Here is a 20463-nt window from a genome sequence, read left to right as displayed (position 1 = left end):
TTTATAAAACCTTTTTCTCTTACACAAACACAGTTTAATTCAGAAGAAACTAAGCTATCTTTATCTCAGACTGTAACACAGCTTACAAAAAAGGAAGGGTTTTTAAATCATACTTACATTTGACTGACAACCAACTCTCTGGTGATGTCCAACCATCTGCTGAATCTCTCTGTTTACATTTATAAAAGCCTTCGTCTGACTTTGACACTGCAGAGATGGTCAGCTCCCTTCTGGTATCATTCTGGATGAGTTTGTCATTTTTATAGAAATCCACATCATAAAGAGCAGTTTCTGTCTTTAACTTGCAGCTAAGAGTGACAGGACGTCCCTCAGCCACAGGATGGACAGGACTCACCAGGATAATTTCACCATCTGAAAACAAATCAAAGAATATAAAGGCTTTATCAGAGACACCAGCTTTTGCAGATTTAACAAGTTTATGCACAACTGGTCTAGTCTGGCAGAAGCTGAAATGTCAGGTAGATGTAAGAGGACATTAAGACACAGAATATTATCTTTGATCTTTGAGAGAAGTAACCCTGGAAATCACTTCGCAAATTGGACTTTTTTTATAAAGTGTTACTAATTTGAAGAGACGTTTGGCTAATGCTTGTCACCTTCACATTTCAAAAGAACATAATACTTCAGAAACAAACATTTTAAATAATTAAAACTCACCATCTATAGTGATGTTGACTGCATTACTGAACTGTCCTGTTTCAGACTCACACCAGAACACTCCACTAAGCCAGCTTCTGGTTATTGTGCATGTGGATCCAGTCATTGTCCCCCAGGAAGAACAGGGATAAAGGTAACGAGGTTCATAAAACCTCATCACTCTCCACTCAGTGGAGTTTCCCTCACAGCTCAGTGACACAGGCGTTTTGGGAAAATGCTGCACACTGTCAGGACTCACTGTGAGAGACGCTGCTGAGTTAATATCTGAAACACACAAAGAGGGCACTTAAAAACACGCAAACGGTAAACGACAATGCATGCAAAAAGAGATTAAACAAGCCTAAAAAAGGAATGTTTAATCCATGCATATATTGCATTTGTTGAAAATAAAAAAATAATTGGTGTTGTTGGTTAATTGGTGTTTTATGTTATATGTAAAAAAAATAGTGATTCCGATTGACACAATATCAAAATAAAGTTGTCCATTTAAAAGTTGGGAGGGGGCAAATCTACTAAAGTAGGAGGAAAGACAACTGTCAGAAAATTATTTTATCTTAAAATGCAGTCCAGTCCAGGAGCTGAATCAGTCAGTCATTATTCTGTTTTAGAGAAAAAGATTGAAAACTGAACTATGACCTGATGCTGGTGTAAAAGAAAGTTCCCAAAATAAGTGACTTTATTCCATTTTGCAATAATGGAAAAGTCAAAACAACATGCCTCCAGAGCAGAACAACTTTGATAAAGAAATGTTTTGGCCTAATGATGGTACAAACTACAGAAAGGAAGAAAAAGGAAGAACACACTGACCTCCAGACCAGACAAACTTAGGTTTGCTATGCCAACAGTAAAACACTGGATCTCCTCTTCCTGCTCTGCACACATATCCTGCTGTGTGTGTTTGTCCATCAATGATGAAGAGATGCTGTTCAGTCCCATTCTTGCTGCCAGGCAGCAGCTCATAGTTGTAGGAGTTGTCTGACCTTTGGGGAACAGCCTTATACCAGTAGAAGCTCCAGCCAGCAGAAGGATGATCAACCCTGCAGTTCAGAGTTACTGAGGCTCCAGGACTCGGCCATGATGGAGACACAGTGAGGACAGGCTGAGGTGTGTCTGTTGGAAAGTGATTTAATGATAAGGTTATGATGTATAATTGGTGCATTACATGCACTCATTGGATCCTACATATTTCTTGAAAACAGTATTAAAAAAAATGTAAGTGTGAACTGTACTTAAAGGGGGGGTAGGTAAGTTTGAGAAACCGGCTCGAGATACACTTCTTGTTATAGGCTATTCCATGGAATGCTCTTAACATCCCGATAGCAATGAATATCTTAAGTGCTTTGACAATAAATCCATAAAAAAAGTCATCTGTGGAAGCCGTAGAACTGTAAAAAGCACGACCAATCATTTTAGCCGGCCCGGCTAAAATAACTGGATGGCCTACCTGCCTGTCAGCCTTCCATCTGTGCACAAACGTATCTCGTGCCCTCATTGGTCATGTCCGTGTGTGTTGGAGGAGGGGCTCTGTAAGGAAGTGGCTGATTTTTTCCGGTTGTGTATTTTCAAATCCTAGCGCACTCGAGCTGGTTTCTCCAAAATTACCTACCCCACCTTTAAATATAACAACCAAAATGGTAGTTATATTTATATAATACTAGATATAATTGTTTTGTTTATATACAGTAAAAAAAGTCAACTGATGATAAATGACTTACTGTCAATGTGAAAACGATCCATTTGTCACAGGTAATAAAGTATAACAAGGTTTGTTGGTGAAGTATTATCTTTATGTAAATGATTTGATATAAGAAGCTGATCCCTGTCAGTCTTTCTGTTCTTATTTTAATACTCTTGATTTTGTGATGACACAAACCACAAGATGGTATATATCACCTGCCTATACAGCATCAGTGGAGCTGTTCTCATAAATAAATAAAAAATGCTTTTATTGAACTTGGTCATGGTGGTATTACTTTGATCACTTACCTGATATATATAGATAGATTGTATTGCTTATTTTTGTTGATCCTCCGTGCAGAAAAAAACATTGGTATTCACCAGTGTAGCCTGAAGCTAGAGGGTGTAATTTAAAGCTCTCATGTGTCTGGTAAGAGATGAATTCTCGACCATCCCTTTGGATTGAGTAAAACCAGTCGCTGTCTTTGCCTCCTGTAATGTCACACTTGAAGGTAACAGACTCTCCAGGAAAAAAAACAGCCCAGTTTGGCTCAATGGTCAGCACAGCATCTAGAAACCATCACAAGATACATGAAGTAAAATGTGTTTCCTTTTTCTCAAAACATTTATAATAAATTGACAAAACAAAAAAGAGGATGTTGTTTGGAGAGTTACATAGGTAGATTTTCGCTTTACTTATACATTAGTAAACAACAAGAAAGAAAATGTTATAATTACCTTGAGCTTGTCCACGGTAAAGTAAATTCAGCACTGAAACAAGTTTGAAACTACATCAGACATTATCAAACTGACAGAAATCAAACGTATCATAACATTAGGCATTTAAAACGTTGAATTAATGGAAATTAAAACATTAAAAGTACTCACAGAAAAACCCCAGTAGAGAGAGCCAAGTGTGTCCCATCTTCACATCCAACACTGATAATCTGTTCCTCTGTTTCAGAGAAAATCTTTTACTTTGTGAAAATAGAAAGATTGAAACTGCAGCATGAAGAGAAATCAGGAACTACAGAGAAACAAATGTAATGTAATATTGGACAATTAAGTTGTTTTCTAACTTCTTTACACGGTCTGGACTTCCTTCCCTTTTAAACAAAGCTCACACAACTGAACAGATTTTAACACAGCACATTTTGTACACCTTCGTTTAGGTATCCTGTAATAATGAACAGAGATAAGGTATTCAATTATCCTTCCTGACAGATAAGATCATCCTGTGGGCTCGTGCTTCTGCACTAATGGTCAGTAATTATTGATGCTTCTCTAAAGACTGTTGTATAAAGTATTTCTAGAAAAAATAGTACATACAGTTTTAAGAAGGAGATACAATTGCATGCGTCATACTCACTTTATAATCCATGGGCCTTCTCACCAATATTTCATATGAAAATGTGTGTAACAGCTTTACCCAAATAGTTGAACTGCAGTGCTGGAGTGTTCTGGAGGAATTCAACTTTAAGTTTAGAAACAACCTCACCCACAGGAAGTCTCTCAAAGTCCCTTTACCAGAAGTGAATCTGAAGAGAGACAAAGTCCTGCCCCCTCCTCGAGATAGACTCTATCTACTTTAAGAGGGCATAATTCCATATATCATTAGTAATAAAGCAATCATTTGAATACAGAAAATATGTTTTGGCTAGGCGCAACATTGTATCACAACCTATGTTGCAAATGTATTATCTTTTCAATTTACACACGGCATCTATTGCACGTCTGTCCGTCCTGGGAGAGGGATCCCTCCTCTGTTGCTCTCCCTGAGGTTTCTCCCATTTTTCCCTTTAAACTGTGGGTTTTCTCCGGAAGTTTTTCCTTGTACGATGTGAGGGTCTAAGGACAGAGGGTGTCGTATTGTCATACTGATATTTTGTACAAACTGTAAAGTCCACTGAGACAAATGTAACATTTGTGATATTGGGCTATATAAATAAACATTGATTGATTGATCACAACAGTTGTACATAGATGACTTCATTCAATAATGATCGAAATAACTAAATACCACAACACTTCAGTAGTTGTGAAGTTTTAAATGTGGTGGGGAGTCAAAATGGAAAGCTTTCACTTCCATGCATGAGTGCAAAGCTAAGGAAGTGAACCGTAAGCAGTCAATGGTTTAGTTATTAGTTAGGGAGCTACATTTATGGCGCGTTTCCACTGCAGCAGGTAGCCCCGTTTAAGCGTCCTTAAGCGTCCTTAACCGTCCTCAAGCGGCCAGGCCGGTTTTTGGTGGCGTTTCCATATAGCCTAGTACCGGCCAGCGGGTACTTTTTCCCTCTTTTTCCGGCCTCATAAAATCGTGGTTCCCTCAGACCAGGGCCAGGGCTGAACTAGTGACGTCAACACTCTCGACTGCTGATTGGTCAGAGAGAATCGTCACAAGATCGCGCGCGAGTTCATCCCTAGCGTCGCATATATATTTAGAAGCAAGCTTGCAGCATTTTTATAAACAGCATTTTGTAAACGGATGAGCTACAAAAATGGCTACGTCTAATAAGAAAAGCACACCGTGGTCGACCGAGGAGGTGACGACCTTCCTACATCTCATTGGGGATGATCAAATCCAGCGGGAGCTCGACGGAACAACTCGAAATGTGAACAAAAACAAAGCCGATCGCCCCGCCTACACTGCGTTGCTACCCCAGGTCCTAAACTGTAATGGAAATGCGCCACGGCCTGGGCCGGCCAGCGAGGCAGCCCGAGGCCAGAGCGAGGACGCTTAGGGACGCTTAAACGGGGCTACCCCACTGCAGTGGAAACGCGCCATTACATGACACAGGCCCTGGTGCCAGACTTCAGAAGGACTATTTGTGTAGAGTAGGTAAAGTATGAGATAAAGTAGTTTGACACCACCTTGTGGTCATATATCGAAAGAAAGCTTCTATTATAACTAGGGTTGGGTACCGAGAACACAGGAGGCCGCAAGCGGAGAGACGCACACAGCAACCGCCTCGGCGCCAGACTCGCCCTTCGGCGGCTGCAGGGGCTCCGTCCCACGTCTCCGCTCCCCCAGAGACAGGGTCTCTGCAGAAGTAGTCTCTTTCAGAGCGCGCTAATTAAGTCGGCTGCCACTAATCTGTTGATTAGTAGACAGGAGGGCTCGCTGCAGAAGCCTGGTTTTAACCTGTTGGTTAATAAACTACAGAGCTCGCGGCATTCCTCTGTCCGAGATACGCCTCCTACACACTGCCTTAATAAACCCATGAGCGCCGTTATAACGCCTCGTGTGGGCAGCACTGCACACACCTCCATCCATCCCCTGAGCGTGTACGCGCCTCATGATGAGAGTCGGAGTGAGACGCAGCGTGTAGAGGCCCCCACGCAGCCCTTTCGGTCCAAGCACACCTTGGGTTGCCTCACGGGCAGCGGCGGCAGGGGCTCTGGCGTGGCTCGTCACCATGACGACCAAAAAAACACATCTCGAGCACGTGTGCCCGCTCTCAGAGTTTTTCTTAGAGTGGCAGCTTAGCTGTTTTACGCCCTAACCCGGCTTCATGCCTAAGGTCATCACAACTCTTTTAGGTCAATAGTGATCACCCTGGCTGGCTTATTCCCCCCTCCTTACAGGTCGGAGGAAGAAGCCACGTCTCATCTCCTCTGTCCTGTGCGCTCGCTGTCTTGCTATGTGGCGCGCACGGCGGCCTGGCGCCGTTCTCAGCGCCTGTTTGTGCACTATAGAGAGCTATGGGCATAGATATGTCTCATAATTATTTGTGTGAACATAAAAATAATTTGTGTGTAAATATGTGATTTGTAAATGTAAAACAACGTCCACAAATGCATTTAAAAGATTTGCAAACTCACAAATACATTTGCAAGTGTAAAACGGATCTGCAAATACGCTAAATATGTTCACAAATAAAAAAAAGATCTGTGAATATCTCTTTAACATTTACACCTTTCGATCAGGCATTTGTAAATCCATTTTGTATTTGTGGACCAAAAATGCGCTTGCGGATCTCAAATCTCTGTTCACGGATCGTCTTTTTACACACACGGAATTTTGAGACATATTTTCCGCCGGTCTCGGCTAAAATCTACTCGTGTCACTCGGTTATTTTTCGGAAACCATGTGATGGCCTGCTGATGGCTACATTTCCGCATTATTTCAAAGTAAGCATGATGGTTTGTTTAATGCTCTGTTTTTGTATTATAATGAACAGTGGAACGTTAGATGCATTCTTCATCACCATCATCATCATCATCATCATGTTATAGTGATACAGTTAGTTTGTGTTATTGGTTCAATATAGCATATATCGAGCACTTTCGTTGATGTTGAAGTGCAGGCTATAGCCTACGCCACTTTCGGGTCCCGGGGGAGCAGCTGGCAGCGAAGCAGCCCAGATAAAACTCTTTCTTCATTGTTTGTTGTGTATTCAGTCAAGCGGGTCGAAGTTACAAAGCACTTCACATCTTATTAATCGGCCTAATTTTACCTTACCAGTGCAGTAATAAAGTAATCTGTAGAAAAGCACCGTATTTAGGTCAGGGTTATGGTGATGAAGAATACATCCAACGTTCCGCTGTTCATTATAATACAAAAACAGAGCATTAAACAAACCATCATGCTCTTACTTTGAAATCATGCGGAAATGTCGCCATCAGCAGGCCATCACGTGGTTTCCGAAAATAACCGAGTGACACGAGTAGATTTGAGCCGAGACCGGCGGATAATATGTCTCAAAATTCCGTGTGTGTAAAAAGACGATCCGCGAACAGAGATTTGAGATCCGCAAGCGCATTTTTGGTCTACAAATACAAAATGGATTCACAAATGCCTGATCGAAAGGTGTAAATGTTAAAGAGATAATCACAGATCTTTTTTTAATTTGTGAACATATTTAGCGTATTTGCAGATCCGTTGTACACTTGCAAATGTATTTGTGAGTTTGCAAATCTTTTAAATGCATTTGTGGATGTTGTTTTAAATTTACAAATCACATATTTACACATGAATTATTTTTATGTTCACACAAATAATTATGAGACATATCTATGCCCATAGAGAGCGCTCGATCGGGCAGCCTCTGTCTGCACAACGGCTGTCACACTGGCTGTGTGAGGCTGTGTCACAGGCATTTGTCTCCTCTGGGGTGGAGCCCCTGGAGAATATCAAGGCGCACTCCACCAGAGGAATGTCCTCCTCCGCGGCTTTGCACGGAGGAATGTCAGTGGAAGATATTTGCACGGCTGCATCTTGGTCTTCCCCCTGTTCATTTATTCATTTTTATTTGAGGGATGTCTCCCATTCCTCTCTGACACACCCTGTACTGAGTGTGCTGTCGGAGTGAGTGACGTCAGGGAGCCAGCTGTGCGCCTCTCTCCTGCCTGTCTTCACGCGGAGAGCGGCCCTTTTCCCCTCTTATAGGAGGGATGTTCCCTTTTCCTCTGACACACTTTGTACGGAGTGTCTGGTCAGAGTGAGTGAAGTCAGGGATCCAGCTGTGCGCTCTTCTACCTGTCTGACACGCAGAGAGCTGCTGTTCCCCCTCTATGATCGCTGGGCAAGGTGGGACCTTCGTCTCTACTTTCTCACAGCGGCCGGTATGTATTGTTCCCAGCCTTCACCCCGTCGGGAAGATAAGCATGTTTTGCTATGTTCCAGGGACGGTGATGTGCCATTACGCATGGCACAACAGGCCGCCCCTCCCTACAGGCCAATCACGCAGGCTGCATGGGGCCCCGCCTTGCGCAGGGGGCCCCGCCCAGAGGGCCTCAGCTGCTGTGCGCAGTTCTCCGCTCAGTTCTCCGTGCACCCCCCGTGAGAGTGAGAGGTGACGAGCACGTCTGTAACCCATGCTGTAACCCGACACCGTTGCAATGAATCGACATCTGACCAATCACGGCTTTGATATAGACCACTAGTGCAGGTGAAGAGATGTCGGTGAAAAGACAGTTTCAGTCCGGCACAAGCAAGAGGGGAAAAAAACAAAACATGAAGAAACTAGAGCATCACTCGAAGGTGGGTTATTGTATGAGTCAAATGTACAACTTGCGAATGTTGTATAAGTCAAATTGCCAATTGCCATCTTAAAACATCAGCTGCAATTCACGACATGAAGAAGGCAGTCTCTGCAGAGCATATAGGCTAATGGAGATGCAGTTATTTCCAGCATTCTTTATTTACCATTCATTCAAGTATGTGATGCCTTTTATCTGCTAATGTACAGGAGGAAGAGTGATACACTGTCTGTCTAGTTGGCTTACATAACAGTTAAAGTTTACAGCCTAAAAAACATGGAGCATTTTTTCCCCTTTTATTCATTTTTATGTCAATTTGCACATTTCATGGTGACGCTCAGCCCCTCCCCTTAACTCCTAACAGTCATCATCATGTCAACCACAACACAGAGAAATACTGATAGAAATGTGTGTGTAGTTGTTGATACATTGCTGACAGAGGGAACTAGAATACAGATTTAAGAAATATCAGTTTTTGAGCATGTCATAAGCATGTTTTGTCTTGACTATATTACAACTATATTATAATAAAATAATATAATATTTATATTATTGAATTGATTATTATTATTAGTAGAAGTAGTTTATTTGCATTAATTATATTTTTAATCTTTTTGAGGCTAGTATTTGGCAGGAAATGCAGACGTATTCACCTGTAAACGCATACTGAACGACATACATGCACATTTACCATTTACCTCACTGTATAAAAAAGTAACTGTTGATAATAATAATAATAAACAGGAATTATATTTGCAAAGTAGCCTACTTTGTTTCCAACACACATTTTTCCCTCCTGTCGGTTGGGGGGGGGGGGGGGGCCTCATCTCACAATGTCGCTTGGGGCCCCAAGTTGGCCAGGGGCGGCCCTGACAACAGGCATCGAGCAGGTGTGCCTGTTTTTCTAGTGCCAGGCGGACCCAGTGGGGCGTAGAAAATCAACTAGCAACGCCGTGCTGTCATATAGCAACTGCTAAGCTACTGCAGCTAACAAATCCTGGCGCCGCCCATGTGTAACAACATTCATAATTAAGTAAATGTAACACCCTTTTCACCCCGGTTACACTTTTCATTTGCCCTGTACGATGGGCGCTGTAAGTGATGAAAATGGGGGATGTTGGCTTATCTGGCACCCGCAGCTCACAGCCAAAGTGTGAGGGAGCGTGGGAGCGTGGGAGCGAGCGAGGGAGAAAGGGAGGGTGCACTGGTACCAGCGCTGTTGTTATTAGCATTTGGTGCTAGCTGCTCTAATGGATATTAGAAGAAGATGTTTCTACAATAATGTGGAGGGAGAGTCCTCTCCAGTCAGACTGAGAGGCTAATAACTACAGCTCAGTGAGGTAAAGGACTCTGAGTGTTTAGATAGTTCACTTTAGTCTAAGTTATCTCAGTGGGTCTCAAACGTTTTGATCACAATTTATGTAAACACATATTTCCAAGGCACTCCTTTATAATTATTGGGATAAAACAGGTTTGAAATCATTCCAATGTATACTATAGGACAGTAAACCAGACATATCGTTTTAAACAGGAGAGAAAAAAAAATATGCATAAATAAAATAGTAAAATAAGATATGAATGAACAAAAATAAAATACGTTACATGTATTTGTTATTGGTTATGTTCACATACTTATTTAATTATTAAAATGTAAACCGATATTTTTCATATGGGTGTTTAGAGTTGTACCCCCTAGATCTAGTCTCTAGTAATTCTGCTTAAAGTGCACCAGATTGAAGCATTTTACTTTAAAATTTTCAAACATTTCTTCCCGGTATGCATGAGAAGGCAGATATGCTTGTTTTTCTCAACAAGAACTGTTTTTAAATGGGGGGGGGGGGGGGGGGGGGGTTCCTTTTAAAAGTTGGACTGTTGCACTGTTGTAGCTTCAGTGGTTCTCAGGTTACAGTTACATAGCAGTGAATATAAACAGACTAATTAATGTGAATATTACTGTAAACTAACCTGTGTAAAAGTTTCTCGAATAAATGTAATTTTTTGGTGGAAGAAGCATGTATAATTTGTTTACCCTGCCCCTCAAAGAATCGGAATTGAGAACCGTTAAGAACCGGAATCGAAAAGTAGAATCGGAATCAGAATCGTGGAAATTCAAACGATACCCAACCCTAATTATAACTGCTCAGTGACTGGAGAAAAAGTAAAATAAATATCCTCAGTAAAACATACTTACATAAATTGGAAACATTTATGATGGCTGTAGTTTGTCAGTAGATTCTCTTCTTCTATCTCTTTACATAGAGAATACTGTATGTTTACCCATGGACAATGTAGGAACACAGTACCATATATTCACATTTTCAGATCATACAAGATAATAAAGTGTAAGTACTAGCAGTAAACATATTATATATTAAGTGCAAAAAGGGTTTTGGTTACCATTTTTTTATTTTAATGCCAATAATATGTTTGAAAATTATAAAATGTTCTCCCTTGTTTTCCTCCTGGACAGGCTTTACTGCTTTGATTTAATTGAAAGCATGAAATAAAGATAATACTTGTGGGTTGTTGTTTTTCTATGAGTGAGAAATTCCATCATGTTTTAATTATATTGGATAATCTGCATCATATAATACAGAATGTTTGTATTATTAAAGATCAGATCACATAATCCAAGTTATTGTTATTAATACAAAACAAAAACATGCCCCAACAATCTGAAAGAAAACAAATACAGTGTGCAAAAGGTGTGTGCTTCAGTTCCTTTGAACCTGAACATCTTGTTTGACCTATTGGTGGCGCTGTGACTGCAGATGTTTTGGCTTTTGCAAGAGACTACTTCTGCAGGTAAATTAAAGGCATTAGATAATTTGTTGGCACCATGTGGTAGCATCTAGTAAGAATCATTCACTGAACAGTACATGCAGGTATAATTGCATTTGGGTTTTATTAATAATATATATGTGTGTCCACTGTGTGCATCTACAGTGCTAAAGCATGTGTCCATACTGCATATATTAGTATCTGGCTCTAATATCACTAAATGTACAACAAGGTTAGAGCCACATGATCTGAATCAGATATGTAACAAATAAGGTTGTAGTACAATGTTTTACACAAAATATAAGTACACATAAAGTAAGTATACAGTTGAATTGCAAAGCCTTCAGCATGTTCCTAGAAAGGCCGTTATTAAAAAAGGCTCTGCACTATTTACACAAAAGCAGCAAATACACTCAATTGCTGAAACAATGATGTTACTTTTCATGTGTTTATCTGCTCCATTGGTTCTGTCCATGAGGATGTCTATTGATCTGGAAGAAAACCAAAATGATTTATTATCATTGCTTTCTGCTCATGGTACTGTTTTTGAATACAACAATGTATGTTAATGCCAACTAATTTGTGTGTGAAAATATTTAAATTTGCCATTTATTAGTTACAATGTTTTAAGTAATGTTTCATTAAACCAAAACATGTCTGGAAAACAACATGCTGTATTTAAGAAAGACATGAAAATGCACAAAAAATATAAAACTGACAAGCAGCACAGCACATAATAAAAGCTTTTAGTATATTAATATGTATATGTATTAAAGTGTTTTGAACTTGACTTTACCTGTAGCCACGTTTGAGTAAAGGCTCTCTTCTGGTTCATTACTGGCACCTGTTAGAAGGATTAAAATAATGTATCAAAGGACAATTCCTGTACTTTATTTAGACACTGCTGGCCTACAAAAGCATCTCAACCATTGCATGTAGTATTTGTATTTCTCTATGTTAAACACAAATGAAATACTCTACCATTTCCAGCTTCTACCGGCCCTCCGATTGTTTCATAGAGACAACGATCACCTACAGAGAAGTGAAAATCAACCACGGTTACACCAATAATTTTAATCACAACTAAGGCTAAGAGTTCAAAATAAATCATATTATTAAACCGGACAAGGGCTGACCATGGAGGAGAGTAGAATATTCTGCCATGTTTTGAATTTCATCCTGGTTGATCTTGTGGTCTGTAGCAGGGCCCTGATTGGTGCTCTGAGATCTTGTGGGCCATACACATGAAGATAATGAAGACGATTGAATTTAACATATAACAGCTGTAAAGTTCAAAATGAGATACAAGAGGGTTGTACCGACCTGATGAAGACTGAATCTATTGAATAGAAGAGAAACTTAGTTACATTGTTTTTTAATTGCAAATATTTCCGGTACATGTTATCTGTGATTTTGAGTAATTATAGTTTAATTCATTTGATATCAGATGAAAAGGTTCTTACCTTTTGATTTTCTGTAGCGATACAGGAACAGCAGCGGGAGAATTATCAGTAAAACTCCACAAAGCAGCCCAACAGTCAACAGGATGGGAAATTGAGAGGCTTTTCCAGGCCGAGAAGCTGCTAATATAAATAACCTTAATTATTATTTTTGTATACAACACTTTCCTCAAAGCACTTCACAGGAACAGAGCTTCAAGGTCCGACCAAGCCTCAGAAATCTCTAAGATTAATAAACAATGACAATCAAACATTTTTTTATAAACAAAACCTATATTCACTGGTATAAATCAAATCAAATCAGGTTTTATTTATATAGCACATTTTAAAAACGATTTTTGGTCGAGTCAAATGCTCAAACATGCAAATAACACATTACTACAATCGCAAACAGAAGACAATAAATTACAACAGCAAATATAAAAATCAAACACAGGGAAATATCATGAGTCGTGCTCCGCTCTGACTAGAAGGCCAGGGAGAAGAAGTGAGTTTTTAGTGTTGATTTAAAAACCCCTAGGTGTTAGGGAAATAATTGTCCTTGACTCCTAGATATGACGTACATGACCAACCCTGACGTCTGTTGATCTCCTTTAAGGACATAGGCTGCTTCAGCCATAATGTTATTGTTCCCATTCTGTGACCGGGCAACACTAGGTCACAGATGGTCTGTTGTTGTGGGTGCACTGTGACACTTCCTTCTTTGTTGTTTGTGGACTCCAATGTATGACATCTTCGAGGCCATAAGTGACGGACGCAAGTAACTCAGTGTGCCCAACTGTTAAAGCTATCTTATCAAAATATGTTGATTACTCTCTGTGAAACCAGTTAAATGGGCTAACGAGAGAGAGGCGCTCCAGAATTGACGTGGCAACCCACCCGTGCAGTCAGACCGTGACTGCTGTGACTTGTGATGTGAACTCTCCTGCCGTAACTCCAAATAAATCATCAGTGTTTGACATCGAAGCTCCTGCTCTACCGTGTCTCCTTCCTGAGTCAGTGACTCCCACTGCATTGCTACACAGAAGTTTCCCTTACACTAGGGTCTGGGCCGACCTCACATGGAGGGGCAGAGTGTTCCAGAGCCTAGGGCCAGCTGCTGCGAAGGCTCGGTGCCCTCGGGTTTTGAGCCTGGTCTTGGGCACTACCAGCAGCAGCTGGTCAGCCGACCTTAATGCTCTGGCTGGGGTGTAGCGATGGAGGAGTTCTGCTATATAGGTCGGAGCCAGCACATTTAGGGCTTTGAAAACAAATACAAGGATTTTAAAATCAATACGGAACCTAATTGGAAGCCAGTGCAATGAGGCCAGAATTGGGGTGATGTGGTGATGCTTTTTGTGGCCAGTGAGAAGACGTGCAGCTGCATTCTGCACTAGCTGCAGGTGTCTAATTGACGCCTGGTCCATACCCACGTATAGAGCGTTGCAATAATCCAACCTTGTTGTTACAAAGGCGTTAATAACCCTTTCCAGGTCTTTAAAAGATAAAAACGACTTGGTCTTGGCCAATAGTCATATTTTAAAAAAGCAGGTCTTGACTACGGTGCTGACCTTCTTATCAAATTTAAAAGCGCTATTGAAGGTCACTCCAAGGTTCATGACAGAGGGGAGGATGTTTTTATTGAGGGAGCCCAGAATATCAACCGGAGAGGCTGGAGGTTGGGGTCCAAAAAAGATGACTTCGGTCTTGTTCTCGTTGAGGTTGAGGAAATGTTTGCTCAGCCAGGATTTGATCTCTGTCAAGCAGTCCATCAATAGCTGTAACGAGTTGACATTAGAATTGAAAGGCAGATCTGTACATCATCGGCGTAACAATGGAAGGGGATGTTGTGTTTTGTATGTACAGTAGAAAAAGGATGGGGCCCAGAATCGAGCCTTGGGGAACCCCACAGGTAAGAGGGGCTTTGCAGAGGAGAAGGCACCTAGCTGCAGTGAGAAGCTGCGGTCTGTCAGGTAGGACCTGAACCATTCAAGGGCAGAGCCTGTGATGCCTGCGGACTGTTCGAGCCGCGACAACAGGATGCTATGGTCCACAGTGTCGAAGGCAGCTGTCAGGTCTAAGGTCAGGTCAGCACCAGGACAGCTGGGCTACCTGAGTCTGCGGCTAGGAGCAGATCATTAAAAACTCTTAAAAGGGCTGTTTCAGTACTGTGCATGGGTTTGAAGCAAGTCTGAAACTTTTCACGAATGCCATGCGTGGTTAAAAAAGACTGCAGCTGGGCGTAAACTACTCTATACACTGAAGAAAAATATAAACGCAACACTTTTGTTTTTGCTCCCATTTTTCATGAGATGAACTCAAAGATCTAAAACATTTTCTATATACACAAAATAACCATTTCTCTCAAATATTGTTCACAAATCTGAAAATATCTCCTTTGCCGAGATAATCCATCCCACCTCACAGGTGTGGCATATCAAGATGCTGATTAGTCAGCATGATTATTGCACAGTTGTGCCTTAGGCTGGCCACAATAAAAGGCCACTCTAAAATGTTCAGTTTTATCACACAGCACAATGCCACAGATGTCGCAAGTTTTGAGGGAGCGTGCAATTGGCATGCTGACAGCAGGAATGTCCACCAGAGCTGTTGCCCGTGAATTGAATGTTCATTTCTCTACCATAAGCCGTCTCCAAAGGCGTTTCAGAGAATTTGGCAGTACATCCAACCGGCCTCACAACCGCAGAACACGTGTAACCACACCAGCCCAGGACCTCCACATCCAGCATGTTCACCTCCAAGATCGTCTGAGACCAGCCACTCGGACAGCTGCTGCAACAATCGTTTTGCATAACCAAAGAATTTCTGCACAAACTGTCAGAAACCGTCTCAGGGAAGCTCATCTGCATGCTCGTCGTCCTCATCGGGGTCTCGACCTGACTCCGGTTCGTCGTCGTAACCGACTTGAGTGGGCAAATGCTCACATTCGATGGCGTCTGGCACGTTGGAGAGGTGTTCTCTTCACGGATGAATCCAGGTTTTCACTGTTCAGGGCAGATGGCAGACGGCGTGTGTGGCGTCGTGTGGGTGAGTGGTTTTCTGATGTCAATGTTGTGAATCGAGTGGCCCATGGTGGTGGTGGGGTTATGGTATGGGCAGGCGTATGTTATGGACGACGAACACAGGTGCATTTTATTGATGGCATTGTGAATGCACAGAGATACCGTGACGAGATCCTGAGGCCCATTGTTGTGCCATTCATCCACGACTATCACCTCATGTTGCAGCATGATAATGCACGGCCCCATGTTGCAAGGATCTGTACACAATTCCTGGAGGCTGAAAACATCCCAGTTCTTGCATGGCCAGCATACTCACCGGACATGTCACCCATTGAGCATGTTTGCGATGCTCTGGATCGGCGTATACGACAGCGTGTTCCAGTTCCTGCCAATATCCAGCAACTTCGCACAGCCATTGAAGAGGAGTGGACCAACATTCCACAGGCCACAATCAACAACCTGATCAACTCTATGCGAAGGAGATGTGTTGCACTGCGTGAGGCAAATGGTGGTCACACCAGATACTGACTGGTTTTCGGACCCCCCCTGACCCCCCCCCCAATAAAGCAAAACTGCACGTTTCAGAGTGGCCTTTTATTGTGGCCAGCCTAAGGCACACCTGTGCAATAATCATGCTGTCTAATCAGCATCTTGATATGCCACACCTGTGAGGTGGGATGGATTATCTCGGCAAAGGAGAAGTGCTCTATCACAGATTTTTTCAGATTTGTGAACAATATTTGAGATAAATGGTTATTTTGTGTATATAGAAAATGTTTTAGATCTTTGAGTTCATCTCATGAAAAATGGGAGCAAAAACAAAAGTGTTGCATTTATATTTTTGTTCAGTGTATATATACACTATAAACCCCTGTTCACATATCTTATATTTTCAATGCTGCTCATGTAATCATGGTCATATTGTATGAATGTTTTAAGACTGAATACAGAACTGGAAAAATATATTTCTCTTACAAAAACTAAATTGTATAATTCAGAGGAAACTAAGACAACTTTGAATGAAGTAATAACTGTCTTTTTTAGCTCTGACTCAGCAACACATCTCAAAAAGAGGAAACTGTTTTTATCATACTCACATTTGACTGAGAACCAACTCTTTGATGAGGTCCTACCATCTACTGAATCTCTCCGTTTACATTTATAAAAGCCTTCGTCTGACTTTGACACTGCAGAGATGGTCAGCTCCCTTCTGTTATAATTCTGGATGAGTTCGTCATTTTTATAGAAATCCACATCATAAAGAGCCGTTCCTGTCTTTAACTTGCAGCTAAGAGTGCCAGGAAGTCCCTCAGCCACAGGACGGACAGGGCTCACCAGGATAATATCATCATCTGAAAAAAAAATCAAAGAATATCAAGGCTTTATCAGAGATATCAGCTTTTGCAGATTTAAAGGTCACCTATCATGCTATTTTTAGGCAATAGCATAGGTCTCAAATATATAAACATATATTAAAAACATGTCTATGAAGTGTTTTGCTCAAAATACCACACAGATCACCCATTCTAGCCATGCCTCATATCCCTCTATTTCACTCCCTGTTTCAAAAGTGCTGATTTTATGTATAAAGCTTAAAAAAAAAAGAATTGATAAAAAAAAAGGAGGGGCCTGAGTTCATGCGGGACCCGGCAGCTACTGTCTAAACTAAATACTGCCGTGATGAAACGCCATGGATTATCAAGGATTATTTCTGAAACAGTATGGAACTCAAAGGCTTTCTCTTTTGCCGGGTTATACCACAAGGTGAGTTCCTTTTTATTTCCTGCTTCTTCACACACATGATCTGTGCAGTAGGCTACAGGTTAGCTCTGAGTGTTTGCGATGCTAATGTAAACATGCAACAACCATATTACGTCCAAAGCAGTCGGGCATTGTTTCTGATAGGGCAGTGGGTGTAAAGCCAGCCTACATTTCCGTTATTACGTCATATCGGACACAAATCTGGATCAGCTCCGTTGTAGCCTCGTTTTTAGAGATTTGGGTAAGGAGGAAAAGAGAGAGGGTTTTATTTTCTGACGCTGCGTGAGTTCCCTGACACACCGGGAACACATATTCATGTATAAAAGACATAAAAAAGTGCATTTTACATGATAGGTCCCCTTTAACCTGTTAAGCACTGAGCCTGTTTTTCAGGTCTAAGGCTCGAAATGACATTCCCAGAACAAATGACCATATCTTCCCTTCTAAAAGGGTTAAATTAATAATATTTTTTCTCAAAGTAATGATAAACCTGTGAGTTGGATGTAGAAAAGTCAGAATCAATATAGATGTTTTTTTATTTTAAAGAAAATTCAGATTGAACTAGTAAAAAACTATAAATTATAGTGTCCGTCCAAAAATATTTTTTTACTTAATGAAAACTACCCTTGGGTGATGGTAATGTAGGTTAACATATAATAAGTACCCTGTATCAAGATGGATGCAAAACAAGTGACATTTTACCTTTTTAGAGAGGTTTAGCGAAAACATTTGGTTGGATTTTCCATATCTCTGGCCCCCCTTGGTCGATTTTGCTGATTGACATCTCTTTCTAACTGTCAGAGCCAATGGAATTGAGGGAAAGTTCCACATACACACACAGCTTACCAAATAAGGAGTGATAGAGATGCGTAGAAAAACCGGAAGCTGCACTAACCTCTGGTGGCTACCATTAGCAGCTAATTTTTCTTCTCTGATATTTGCATACAAATGGAATTATGGATTATCAATAATTTTTTCAAAGTGACAGACACATTGCTATAACCAGGGCTTCACATAACTGGTGCGCAGGTGCGCATGCGCACCTCTGCCAAAAAAAGAGCACCGTGTCATTTGAAAAAAGGCGCATTTGCGTACCAACATTGAGAGAGAGAGAGATAGAGAGAGAGAGAGAGAGAGAGTAGAGAGAGATAGAGATAGAGAGAGAGAGAGAGAGAGATGAGAGAGAGAGAGAGAGAGAGAGAGAGAGAGAGAGGGAGAAGAGAGAGAGAGAGGAGAGAGAGAGGGAGAGAGAGAAGAGAGAAAAGAGAAAAGAGAGAAAAGAGAGGAGAGAGAAGAGAGAAAGAGAAGAGAGAGAGAGAGAAATATATTTGCGAGTTGCATATGATACATATACATATGAACTCAGAGCCGGCCCGTAGCGCTGGCGTAATAGATGTTCGCCTAGGGTGCCAGATCTGTGGAGGCGCTGCGCTGGCAGCTCTGGGAGGGAAAAAAACATTTTGACCGTTGGTGCTCATCCTAATTTTCGGCCTTGATGTAACAATATTCATAATTAAGTAAATGTAACACCCTTTTCACCCCGGTTACACGTTTCATTTGCCCTGTACGATGGGCGCTGTAAGTGATGAAAGTGGGGGATGTTGGCTTATCTGGCACCCGCAGCTCACAGCCAAAATGCGAGTGAGCGAGGGAGAGAGAGAAGGGCGCACCGGTACCGGTGCTGTTGTTATTAGAATCTGTTGCTAGCTGCTCTAACGGATATAAGAAGAAGATGTTTCTACAATGATGTGGAGAGAGAGTCCTCTCCAGTCAGACTGAGAGGCTGATAACTACAGCTCAGTGAGGTAACGGACTCTGAGTGTTTAGATAGTTCACTCTAAGTTCAAACAGTTTGGTCACAATTGATGTAAACACATATTTCCAAGGCACTCCTTTATAATTATTGGGATACACAGGTTTGAAATCATTCCAATGTATACTATAGGACAGTAACCAAAAATATCCTTTAAAACTGGAGAGATAAAAAAAAATGCATAAATAAATAAATGTTAAGGTAAAATAAGATATGAATGAACAACATAAATAAAATAAGTTACATTAATTTGTTATTGGCTATGGTAGGTTATTGGTTATGTTCACATACTTATTTGATTACATCCACTTGTCTAAGATGACAACACTTTCGACCCAAACCCAGCTGTTGACTTGTGGATGCAAGCAGCTAATCGCAGACTCAACCAGAGAGAAAGAAGTAGGCCTACATCATCAGCTACCATGTCTGACAGAGAGGAAGACAGTGAGAAGAACAGAAAGGAGGGTAGTGATGAGCTTGTAGGATTACTGGTTGTGCTAATGTTGTCCTGTGTTCACCTCTGCATGTGTGTTCTGTGTTCACCTCTGTGTGTTCAGTGCCGTGTGTCTGGCAAATAAAGTCAAGACCCCCTCAAAAGTTACGGTTTATTTCATTTTAAGGATGAGCACCAAGCAACATCTCCAGGTGCTCCTTTGAGAACCAGGGCAAAAAAGTTACGTGCACCCCTGGCTATAACCTATGAATTAACCTTCAGCCGCGTTTTTTTCTCGTTTTAATGCCATTGAACACAACTTTTGATCAGAATAACAGCTAAGGTGAGCATATCTCCATGTTTTGCTACCTAAAGCTACTTGTGTGTTGTCTGTATTTGCTTCCCCTGTCACGAGTTCTGATCGCTCAGTGATGATCCTTATATATTTCTATAATCTGTGGACTCTCAGGATGTTATCTAAGTTTGTGCAGATCCAATAAGTATATCGATCAGTGTAGCTAGAGTTCTATGCTAACGGCCTTAAGATTGTTTCGTTCGTAGCTAATTCAGAGGCTCGGCTTTGTGTTTTTTTTTTTTTTAAAATATTTTTTTTATCAGTTAGCTGAGTTTCTTCCCGTTACATGGATATGAAACATTCATAGTTTATTGAATATTAAGATGCCCTCAGACGCTGTTTCCTGCAGATGACGCATTTTTTCCCCCGGTATCGGGGGTGCAGTGTAGAAGAGGTTAATACATTCATACACGACTGGTCTACTCTGGCAGAAGCTGAAATGTCAGGTAGATGTATGAGAACAATAAAACACATAGAATATTATCTTGATCATTGAGAGGAGTAACCTGGAAATCACTTTC

At 41.2% G+C, this 20463-nt stretch overlaps 1 protein-coding gene across 1 annotated transcript in view; it reads right to left on the bottom strand.

The window, feature by feature from the left end:
• Positions 1-20463, bottom strand: part of LOC117555506 — an 82630-nt gene that overhangs the window by 33992 nt on the left and 28175 nt on the right. Inside the window, exon 21 of the mRNA XM_034230384.1 lies at positions 16678-16932. Coding sequence (XP_034086275.1) covers positions 16678-16932 — 255 coding nt within the window. The remainder of the gene's footprint in view (positions 1-16677; positions 16933-20463) is intronic.

Source organism: Gymnodraco acuticeps, unplaced genomic scaffold, assembly GCF_902827175.1.
Source record: "Gymnodraco acuticeps unplaced genomic scaffold, fGymAcu1.1, whole genome shotgun sequence".
In the NCBI taxonomy this organism is placed as follows: domain Eukaryota; kingdom Metazoa; phylum Chordata; class Actinopteri; order Perciformes; family Bathydraconidae; genus Gymnodraco; species Gymnodraco acuticeps.
Note: the sequence above shows the minus strand (reverse complement) of the source record. Positions and strands in the feature narration are given on the sequence as shown.